The following is a 12,602-nucleotide window of genomic DNA, read 5'->3' as shown; positions in this document are numbered from 1 at the left end:
ACACCCTCCTCGCGGCGAAAGCGACTGCGCTGGTAATGTTGACCGCGGGTGACCGGAGTCAGCTGGCTAGTTGGCTATTTTGATGTTGTCTCTCTATACAACAATAGCTGGTCTCTACTCACAGCTGCCAAAGGGGGAGGCAGACAAAAGGAGAGCGAGAGAGAGAGAGAGAGGGAAGTGCGAGTCGCAAGTGGGTTCTTTTAATTGGTTTTACTTTCGGGAGTTCTTTTAGCTGGGTTTTTGTCATGCAGACCCCCCATTTCTTTATTATCTGGGTTCTATTTTGCATTAAAAATGTTTCGATGATTAGCAGATGAATACCGAGCATATTAAAGAGGTGATCCTCAATCACTAAGGAAGCTTAATAGCGAGCCTAGGTGGCTGGTTGCAAGAGAAAACTTCTTGGAATATCATTTATGTATTAATCAACAATTTAATTACCCTCTAGGGAAACCCTCATTAATTCTACATTTAGGGGCTGTTTGGTTCATTTTTTATCTCCGTGGAAACCTTTTTCACCACCTCCACGGAAGAAGTTTCTTGGCCACGTTGGATAAAACGTTTCTGTCGGTTTATTTTCCCAACTTTGGTTCGCTAGGAATTCACAAGCGAAACTGAAGAAAGATCGTCGCCACGTCAGATTTCCTCCTCTCCCACAATTCCTTCCTCAACCTCGTAAAATCGACGGAAACTGCAGCCACGTCGGTTGTTTGGTTTCCTCGTTGATTTCTTCGATGAGCTATACTTACCTCCGCGCTCTCCTCCCGCCAGAAACTCCCGCGACCCACTTTGTCCCTGTATTCGGATCTGATCATTGACGACAATAATCAGATCTGATCTTTACCGACACTGTTGCTTCATAAATGAAGGTAAAAATTGATTTTTTTTTTAATTTTCTTATTATTAGTTTAATTTACAACAATGATCTCAGAATTTGTGGGGGAGGGGGGGGTCTGCTCTACACAATTTTTTGGATTTTCGAATCAATTTTCTGATTTTTCTATTTTTTGACATTTCACAGATAAGAAAATATGATTAGAAAACTTTGAATACCCATTCATGGAGAAAATTTGTGGGAGGGGGGTCTGATCTATGCAAATTTTTTGATTTTCGAATCATTTTTGGTAATTTTCCTATTTTTTTGAGATTTCACAGATAAGAAAATTATGAAATTTCATATAATTTCTTAGATTTTAGAATTAATTTTTGTTGTTTTATCATTATTATTGGGAATGTATTACGGATTTATTTTTGTAGGTGAGACATATCAGATTTAATTACTAATAAATATCTGGAGGTGATGAAAAAATTATAATTTGTGATGAGGAGCTTGTCACTGTAGCAGTGAGAATCCCCCCATGATTTCCTATTTTCTAAGATCAATTTTTGGTATTTTTAATTATCTCATTATTAGGTAGTATGAAAATGTTAATTGGTTGCGTGTTGTTAATGTAATTTTTCTCGTTTTAGGAGCTAAAGTTCATATCTTTGTTATTTATTAATGCTATTTATATCACTATAATATTTTTTTGGTTTGATATTGTAGTAATCCATGTTAGTAATTTGTAATTTGTAATTTGTAATTTGTAATTTGTAATTTGTTCAGATTTTGACACAATTCGACTTAGTTTCTAACTGGATAATGATTTTTTGCATCGTAGATGGATAATAATGGTGATTGTTCCGATGAACAAAGTGTTGTAAATATGGTTCAAGGTGCTGCCCTATCCATTCTAATTATAATAATTATTGTCATAAGAAGAATGCAAGCAAGGTGTAAATCAATTCGTAGTGGTCCAAGTAAGGAAAAAAGAAGACAAGAGAGAGCTAGAATTGAGCACATAGAGTGAATTTATAATGGTTTTAGTAATAGTTGCGTGAATTATATTAGAATGAGAAGTAGTGATTTTGTTAAACTAGCGAGTATAATGAGGAACAATATCCTGCTAAAAGACTCAAGGAATATAACAGTGGAAGAACGACTTATAACGACTCTGAACATTCTGGGTCATAAATCTAAAAATCGCATAGTTAGACTCATTTTATAAGATCAGGGGAGACGGTGAGTAGATATTTCAACAAGGTATTACAAGCAATTATTTGTCTGCGTAGACGGTACATGAGACAAGCCCCCAATGACATTCCCCAAGAGATCATTAACAACCCGCTATACTACCCTTATTTCAAGGTATATCTACACTTTAAGCACATTTAAATGTATAATCAATGTAAGTAAATTTTAATTTAGATGTGTTATACACGTATTATAGGATTACATTGGAATGATAGATGGGACACATGTAGATGCTATGCTTCCAATTAATCTTGTTGCACGATTTCTAGGCCGCAAAGGTGTTACACATAATGTGCTTGCAGCTTGCACTCCAAACAAGCTGTTCATATATGTCCTAGTAGGTTGGGAGGGGTCTGCAAATGATTATAGGATTCTTCAGGACGCATTGTCTAGACCACAACCACGTGGATTGAGAGTCTATGATGGTAATTAAATATAGACTTAACTTAAAATTTATGGCTTTTAATATTCAAACTTGACTTAACACTTTTATTAATAAAATTGTAGGTAAATACTATCTATGTGATGCTGGGTACCCAACCATGTTAGGTTTCATCTCTCCATACCGAGGTGTTCGATATCATTTGAAAGAACATTCGAGTAAAACACCTAAGAATAGAAGAGAATTATTCAATCTAAGACATTCTTCATTGAGTTCTAAGATTGAATCTGCATTTGGCACATTGAAGAATCGTTTCAAGATTTTGTGTGCTAAGCCACATTATCCTTTTCCTATACAAGTAGATATCGTATTGGCATGCATGATACTCCATAATTTCATTGTAACTGTGGATCCAAGTGGTGAACTAGTCAACGATGATGAATTTAATGAAGACATTGATGGTGAAGTGGCTTTCGAGAATGACACTAATTTAGTTGATCAACGATGATGAATTTAATGAAGACATTGATGGTGAAGTGGCTTTCGAGAATGACACTAATTTAGTTGATTTTACTCAAAATCATGAAGACATTGATGGTGAAGTGGCTTTCGAGAATGACACTAATTTAGTTGATTTTACTCAAAATCAAACATAAAGAGAGCAAACCGAATCAAGAAATGAGTGGAAGACTCTTAGGGATGACATTGCTTGGGCGATATGAGTGGACTACTGTGATATGTATAATCATGGTGTAATCACAGAGACTTGATTTTTATTTGACTACTGTGATATGTATAATCATGGTGTAATCACAGAGACTTGATTTTTATTTTTGTTCTATTTATGCTCATATATGTACTCAATAACTCTATTTCCATTAATGTCGTTTTGCTTTTATTCATGTTTTACTTCTTTCATCTAACTTTTTATATTTAATTAGTAATTGCTGATAACACTTCATTGAGTGGGAGAGATAATCAAAAAGGCAAGGGGGTTGTTCCTTCACCTTTCCCACTACCTCAACCCCCTCAGTCTGTGCATCACGGCGATGGGTATTTTTTATTTCAGCAGTCGTACTTTGTACAACCACCTCAAGCATACCCGAACATACCATTCCATGATAGCAGCTACTTTCCAATGCACCATAATATGGGGTCATATTCAAACATGCTCAATTCACCCACTTTGCCTCCATAATTTCACAGTCCTAATCTGAGTGGGGTGCAGCTTTCGCACACTAGTGGTAATGGATCAACTCCCGAATCAGGTTCCAAATGGGACCTCGTAGAAGAAGGGGTAGAAACATCGCTAAATCCAAAGAAGAAGAGGAAAAACACCACATCCAAAAAAAAATGGTGAAGTAGGTGGTTCTCAAGGGAACAAATATTTGTTCTAAGATTCCCGTTATGATGATGAGCCCATTCCATTTCTTATCGACTTGGTAAGAAAGTGTTACAAACCCGACAAAAGCTTTAAGAGAACCGCTTTTCATATGGCTTCTTAACACATTAATGAGAAGTTCAACATAGTTTTTAAGTGGGATAATGTCATGCACCGCATCAAAACTCTACGAACAAGATTTCGTGATATGGAAACTTGTCGTAATCTTAGTGGTGCTGGATGGGATGATAGTATGAAGACTGTTATTATGGATCCTTAATGTTTGGATAGGTGGATTAAGGTAAATAAAGCCTGGTTAAAGAATAAATTTATTTTCCATTTTAAGCAATTTTTCTAATTAATTAAATTATACTTTTTTAGGATAAGAGCTTTAAGAATACTAAGCTTGGACAATATGTCAATAAACCATTGAGGCATTATGATGATCTCGCCCTTATCGTCGGCGATGATCAAGCTACAGGTCAATTTGCTAATGATGCTTGAAAAAAGTTTAGCCGTAGTGAGACCATAAATCTTGGAGATGAGGTGAACTCACCAATGCATTCTCCCCAATCTACTCAAGTACACATTTTAGATGACGAGGACACTCCTCCGCCTAAGGAAGCACCCAAAACATCAAGTTCTAAAGCTAAGTCATCCTCTGCCAAGGTAAAGGCTCGTAAGATCAACCTAGATAGTGAGATCATGCTAAAGATGGTTGATAAGATAGATGTATTTAGCACAAACATGAAGTGTGTGAATATGCATTGGACCGAGAAGTTATCTACAGTCCTATATGCTCATTCACATGACTTTAGTGTTGCTAAGTTATATACATACTACCGTCACCTCTTTATGAATGAGCATGAATCTAGACTATTTATGAGCATATCTTCGGATGGTCAGAAGGAGATGATAGAGACATTTCTCAACAAAGAGGATTGAAGACATATAGATCATGGGTGTGTGTGTTAGTTTATGATTCTCACTTAAGCATTTTTTTGTTTGAAAACTTTTTTAATTATGGTTGAAGACTATTATCGTTTGGTTTAGAGACAATACTTTTTTAAAATGATGTTTAGTTTTGTGGTTGTCGAATTGTATGACAATGACTAATATTATATTTATATTATAGTAAGTAGTTTTTTGCTTTCATTTTTTAACATTATCTTTCATACTGTGAATATTGTGGTGTACTAACCTGTAAATTAAACTTGTGACTGCAGGATATTTATAAGTCACCATGCAATTTTTTAAGATGCAAGCAACCTACAATGTGCACACATTGTACTGGATGGCTATTACTCTAGGTATTTGTGTAGTAAGTTTTCATGACACGTGTTTACATTGGTAACTTTTTTACTTTTAGGCTATGATTATTGTCATAATATCTGAGATTAACAACCTACAATATCTATTGATATTGTACTGGATGGCTAACAATGATGATATTGACCATATTATGAGCCCTCAGCCCTATTCATTTTGGTTTGCATCAATTTAGGCTATGATGATTGTCAGATTTTCTGAGATTAGCAACCTGCAATATCTATTGATATTGTACTGGATGGCTAACAATGATGATTTTGACCAAATTCTGAGCCTTCAGCCATAATCAGTTAAACAGCTCTGGTAGGCTTTATGACCATTACAACCTGTTTGTGTTCAGTTTGGTGTGCATATGTTGTTTTTCTTGATTTTTTCTGCTTGGTTATTTGTGGGCACATGTTGCCTCTATGTGATTGGTTGGTTGTGTAGCTGATGTTGTTGGTTGGCTATTTTTGGTGTACTTGTTGTTGTGGGTTTGCTGGTTTTGTGTTCGATTTGGGCACAGGTTGGTTTGCTAGTTTTGTGTTCAGTTTGGTGTACTTGTTGTTGTGGGTTTGCTGGTTTTGTGTTCAGTTTTTGGGCACAAGTTGGTTTGATGGTGCGAAGAGAGGTGTTCATGCTGTTCATGAAAGAGTTGTTGAAAGGGGGTTTGAAGTGGTTCGATACATCAGTGCCAAGTCTATGCTCGTTGTTACAATATGTCTTGCCTTGTGCATGTATGTCATGACTGGGACAAGGGTCTTGATGCCAGTTTGAGGAAGGGTGAATTTCATGTCTTAGCAGTAGAAATATTGTGCCTCTCATATTGGCAATGAAATCAGAATTCAGCCCACTCATTAATGCACCTTCAATTTAAGTATTCTACCAGTGACCTTTACATCAGCACTTCAAACATTACTCAGCATGCAAAATTTGAGTTCTGCACTATTGACTGCTTTGCAACTCGAGATAACTATGCAGTCTTTAAATGAAACACCCGCCTCTTTGTGCAATCTTAGGTGGAATCCTTGGCCAGGTAAGTGTCTTCTGTTTCTGTTTTACAATATTTGACGTTTGCTGTATCTATCACTATGTTGATATTATATACTATGTTTCGTTTATAGTTTTACTTGAATGATTGTGCACATTATTGTTATCACTATGTTGATATTATATACTATGTTTCGTTTATAGTTTTACTTGAATGATTGTGCACATTATTGTTGTATGTTCTTGTCCTGTGTGTTCTAAGTTTCGTTTATAGTTTTACTTGAATGATTGTGCACATTATTGTTGTATGTTCTTGTCCTGTGTGTTCTAACATAGGGTTCATCCTTGTCCTTGGCTATTAGTGATAGTTAGCTGCATTGCTTATAAATTAATTTGTTTTGTTTCTTTGCATTACTGTCTCATGAACTGGAAGTATGAATACTTCAAAATGTCCCCTAAAACCTCATCCTACGTGTTTTTCTCCAGTCAAGATACCTATATGTATCTGGTCACAGTAATTTCTTTCAATGTTGTTGGCTGGGATTGTTGTTGCCTAGTGGCTACATGGGGTTGTTGCCTGTTGGTGTTGTTGCCTGGTTGTAAGCCTGCTTGTATGTTGATGGTGTAGAATTGGTGGTGGTGTTGCCTAGTGTTGATGCCTGTTGGTGGTGTTGATGCATGTTGATGTTGGTGGTGGTGTTGATGCCTGTTGGTGTTGTTGGCTGAGTTGTTGTTGCCTGTTGGTGTTTTTGGCTGTATTCTTGTTGTTGTGAGCCTGCTTGTTTATTGATGTTGTTGTTGCCTTTTGGTGTTGTTGCCTGGTTCTTTTTTTCGTGGCTGCTTGGTGTATCCTGGTCTTTTTTCGTTGGCTGGTTGGTGTATCATGTTCATTGTTGGGTAAATGATGCTTTTGTGCTTGTTTTGGGGATTTCTGGTTGTGAGCCTGGTTGTGCTTGTTTCAGCTGGATTTGATGATGCTTTTGTGCTTGTTTTGGGGATTTCTGGTTGTGAGCCTGGTTGTGCTTGTTTCAGCTGGATTTGATTTGGATGATATTGTTTACAGGTGTTCAAATTAGGCTATGATGCTTTTCAATTTATTTGAGATTAGCAACCTGTAGTATCTATTGATATTGCACTGGAGGCTAACAATAAAGATATTAGACAAGTTCTGAGCTCACACCCATAATTCGCATATACATGTAGCTGATTTATTTGATATGATGTCAAGAATTATTTTCAAGCATGGTTTATTTAACAGATAATAGCTGCTTGAAGGAGGCTCGTCGAAATCAGAAAGTGACTTCCTAATATCTTTCTTCTATCCATGTTGCTTTGAGAATTCTTTTTTTTTTTTGTGATGCATGGTTTATTAATAGATTGCTTCTAAACTCATGTGCAGGTAAAAGTCGATACATCATCATCAGATGCTACAAAGTAAGTATTTTCTTTCTTAATTAACTAGTTATAAGATCATCTTTCTTGCACTAGTTTTTGGCTTTTCATCTGTGTAATCAATTCAGTCAAGAATGAACTGTTGAGAGCAATAGATTTAAGGTACATATATTACATTCATCTGTGTAATCAATTCAGTCAAGAATGAACTGTTGAGAGCAATAGATTTAAGGTACATATATTACACTGCGAAATCCTTCTTTCAACTTCAGTTGAGAGCAATAGATTTAAGGTACATATATTACACTGCGAAATCCTTCTTTCAACTTCAGTATTGCCTAATTTCTCTCCTTGAAAATGAAATTTTTCAGCTTATAATTTCTGATTGTTTTCTCCAAGAATTCGTTGTTGAAGCTTTTAGCACGGCTATCACTTGATCCCGCAGTTGTACAGCCCGTATCCCCACTGGATCTAAGAAATAATAGTATTAACTCAATAAAAGTTGTCTCAATCCAAGCTCGAGAAGGTGTAGCATAACTTGTAAAAATATATTGTTTTGTGAGAATGACGAGTATTCAAACAGAAATGTTGTTTTGTAAAAAATGTTGTTTTGTGAGAAGGATGGGTAATACAAACAGAAATTTATAATATATTTAGGATATTATTTTCCTCTTCATGTTACATTCAAACTTTTATATGATTAAGATTACATCATATAACGAGCAAAAATAAATTTGTATATAGTGAGGGTAATCTTACCATGGTGACCATAAACACTTTTCACTACAAACTTCAAAACCAACCAAACACAAGAAAAGTAGAAAATATCATATAAACAAAAGTTTTTTCTTTTTTTCCATGCGAACCAAACACAAGAAAAATAAATACTTTGGTTTCCCACCATTTTTTTTGTGCGAACCAAAGCGAAACAATCTATTTCTTGGAAAAGTTCAGAAAACTCAAAACTTGTGTTTTTGTACATGGAAATGTATTTCCCTATATCTAGGAAACAAACCAAACAGCCCCTTAAACATTTAGATCTTCGCACCCTTATATCTTCATTTTATTTGACACGGCTTAATATATATCAGGTCGTGTTAGACTTGGAGGTATTATTTAAAATAACTCATTGGATTTCAAGATCTAGTTAGAACGTTGTTATGGGGTAGAGTTATTTCCAAATATATGATCTGATGAGTCGTCATCTCCATCTAGCCAGATGAGCCGACACCCCAGTGTCGACACAAGAAGCGGTGCTAATTGGAACGAGCCATCCTGACCTCATAGACGAGTTGACATCTCGACCGACGGGAGAGATAGCCAGAGATCAGGTAGCAGTCCGGCTCAGCCGACCAAAGAGTCGACATTCATCAATGTCAACACGAAAAGCGGTACCAGTCGGCCCTCTCGCAGTAGACAACTTGCCAAGAGCCCAGTTGAATCGATACTCCTCCATGTTGACTCGAAAGGCGGGACGAGTCATCACTCGACTTTATTCAGCCATCAATCCTTGAGTCGTCACTCCTCTCAACGAGTCGACTTTCCTCGTGAGTCCCATCATGAGGGACATGGCTTCTCAGTGAAGCTAGAAGATAACTTCGCCAAAGCTTATCCATCTGACAAGAAGTCATATCATGTCTACTCAAAAGACCATGCGTCATCACGCCGCTTATCAACCCACGTCCCATCGATCGCTCCTCAAATCGAGGTTGAAGTGATCTTTCTCCTATTGCCAGCCGACACATGTAGAGCAAAGGATGACTCATCTTCCAGCTCACACTTTGTCACCGCTATTTGCATGACCAAAGTGACCAATCTACCCTTGGCATCCTCTTTATATACAGATGATATTCGCCATAGCCAAAGGTTCGTAATCTAAACTCTCCTCCTGACCTAAATCTCAGAGATCATCATCTCTAATGCACATAGCATAAGAACACATAGTTCTATCACTCCACTTAAGCTCAGGTTCATAGCATAAGAACACATAGTTCTATCACTCCACTTAAGCTCAGGTTTATTAATTGACTTGATTATCGGAGGTACCACAGGGGAATTACCACCCTGCCCTCTCACGACTTTCTTCTGTGCAGATCGTTAACTCTAACTCAATGGCCAAGACATAAAGTCAGGAAGGGAGCGGCCCCCTCCATCATCTTTCATCACTCTGCAACCATCCTATTTTGGATTATTCTGTATGATTTGAACATCAATAGTTTGGCGCCCACCGTGGGGTCCTCTTTTTTTTTTGAGATAACGTGTATAGTTCTGAAGATAGAGCTGAGTGATCTCGTCCTAAAGGACCTCATCAGAGCTATGCTACTCAAGCCCAGCTAGAATCAGTAGCTCATATGATTCATCAATCTTACCAAGAGCAATTTGCTACCTTCACTAGTGAACTTCTCGGCCGGCTTCCACCGCCGTAACAAGAAAATTTTGTGCCCCATCGGTCAACTCGTCGATGTCTCCTTCCTTATCGGGAACTCACCGGCAAAAGTCCTACCATTAGAGCTTCTGGATATGATCGAGTCAACAGACCAATCGCAAGCATCTTCGGGAGTAACAACCCCTGTTGGCCTTCTTGTTTTGATGATGTTTAACAAACAATTTACTTCTAATGTTATTTGTCTAGTGTTTGTATTTTCGTATTTATTCTAAGCAAATAACAAGTTGGAGGATGGATGGAATCGAGCATTCACGATCATATCAAATGGAGGTTGGCGGAATTATGGAATAAAGCCATACAATTCAAGTTGAAGATCCAAGTTTAAACTTTATCCGCAAGTTTACCAAGTTAAACTACAATGAAGATCAATATCAAGCTTGGGTAATTTAGTTTATGTGTTATATTATGTGTGTTAAGTACGTTAAGCTCAATATCATATACACATATATTTTATTGGTTTCTTTGTATATATATGTAGTCATATATATATATATATATAACACAAGTTTTTGCTTTCATGTTCATAAATATGAAATTACATATTTCATATTTATTTTTGTGATTTGGTTTAACTACTTAGATATGAAACAAATATATTTTCATATACATACTCATATGTTTTATTTTCTATTGTATTTGTAAAAATATTGTTTTCTTGGTTTATAGACTTAACAATAATCATATACATATTTTATTAAGTCTACAAAATTATTTTGTAATGTTTCAAAACATGGTTAAGCTAAAATGTCAAAACTCATGTGTTCACATTTTTATGTTTTGGACTATTTTACAAAATAATGATATTTTATATTTGGCAAGTTCTTTTTGAAAACCAGTTTTTATAGTATGTGTATTATCATGTCTATAATTATTTCCCAAAGTTTTATATTTTTCTGAATTTATTTGATATTTTTAAACCCTATTTTATGTTGATATGTACTGTTTAAAACAGGTTGTGTGCATGTCATGAGTCGACTCATGAACAATGTTGAGTCGAATCATAAACTGTTATGTAGTTTACATTTTGGTTCTGACGAGTCGACTCATAACATCATGAGTCGACCCATCAGGTTGAGTCGACTCATGTCTGTCATAAGTCGACTCATGAAGTGTGCTGGAAAACTAGTTTTGTTTCTGTTGAGTCGACCCATGAATTCATGAGTCGACCCATACATGATGAGTCGACTCATGAATTTTATGAGTCGACCCATAAGTTGTTTTTAGCCTGTAACGGCTAGTTATGAGTCGACTCATGAACAGTGACGAGTCGACCAATAACACTATAACGACTATATTTGTACAGAATTAGATTTCTGATTCTTGGGCTTTTTGGTCTTTTCCTTTGGGGTTTTTGGCTGAGGTTTTGGGTGGCTATATATACCCTCTTGCTCTCATCTTGTAATCTATCCAAGAAGTTTTTAAACAAAAGTTTAATAAGGGTTTAAGATTGTTTAGTTTGTTTTAAGTTTGGAGTTTTTATAAAGAGAAGCTTACACCATTTGTTGAGGAGTTCATCTTTAATATTTCATCATCCTCTCTTTGTGTTTATAGAGAAGTTTTCTAACTCTTTTCTCTAGCAATTTTATTATTGATTTTTATATTCTTATTATTGCTAGTTTGCTATTTGAGTTAGATTTCATTTCACTCATTGTTTACACACACCCACTTGAGCTTAGTGTATTTTTCATATATAGTATAATTAGGGTTGTGAGAGTTTGTAACAATTAAGTGTGAGCTTTCATTGTGTTATCATCCATATTAGAGAACAATCATTTATTATAATTGTGCTTATTATGAGGATCACTTTGTAATACACTTGTACATCGAGAGAAGTGTGTGGCGAGAGTCGGGGATCGTCCCAAGAGGAGTGGCATCAGTTGACGAACCTAGGGAGAGGTTGTATCTGAGCACTTGAGGAAGACACGTCTAGTCCAACACTTAAGAGGGTGTAGAGTGGGATTGCAAGAGTGTTGAGTTATAGAGTTTTCGGTTAGCTAGAAAACCGAGTATGTAGAGAAGTTCCGGCTTCCAAACCAGGTTGTGATAGTGGATTTCTCCCCAGGAATGGGGAGAGGAGACGTAGGACGGAAGGTCCGAACTCCATGATCATTTGTTTGTGTTTGAGTTTGCTTTGGTATTTCATTTGTGCTTAGTATTCATTACATTCTTGTCGCCATCGTAAATTGCCCTATCATATTTGTAGATTGTTTATTTCACCCTTGTGTTAGTTTATATATTATTGTATATATTTCATAGTATATCTCATTGCTAGGATATATTCATTTTCTCATATTGCTTATTCTTGTTTATAACATATTGTATATCTATCTTGCAAGAAGAATAGTTTGAATTAGTTTTAATTGGCATAAAATCGGATTAGATTAGCATAAGACCCTAATCACCCCCCTCCCCCCCCCTTCTAGGGTCTAACAACCCCCTTTCAGACGACCTTATGAATGTTCCATATGAGAAGTTTAAGATGTCTCGCATGGAGACATGTAAGGGCGAGGGAGACCCCTCCGAGCATATTCAGAATTACTATGATGTGGTAAGTATGCTCCAAGTATCAGAAACAATCATCTGTCGATGCTTTCCTATCACTCCTTCTGGGAGTGCTAAACTCTGGTGG

At 36.4% G+C, this 12,602-nt stretch overlaps 1 protein-coding gene across 1 annotated transcript; it reads left to right on the top strand.

Moving 5' to 3' along the window:
• On the top strand, nt 2,120-2,964 carry LOC109835169 (protein ALP1-like). The gene is made up of 3 exons (XM_020403158.1): nt 2,120-2,188; nt 2,271-2,499; nt 2,582-2,964. Exons 1-3 carry the CDS (start codon nt 2,120-2,122, stop codon nt 2,962-2,964), a joined length of 681 nt encoding a protein of 226 aa, XP_020258747.1.

The sequence above is a fragment of the Asparagus officinalis genome, chromosome 3, assembly GCF_001876935.1.
Source record: "Asparagus officinalis chromosome 3, Aspof.V1, whole genome shotgun sequence".
NCBI lineage: Eukaryota > Viridiplantae > Streptophyta > Magnoliopsida > Asparagales > Asparagaceae > Asparagus > Asparagus officinalis.
Note: the sequence above shows the minus strand (reverse complement) of the source record. Positions and strands in the feature narration are given on the sequence as shown.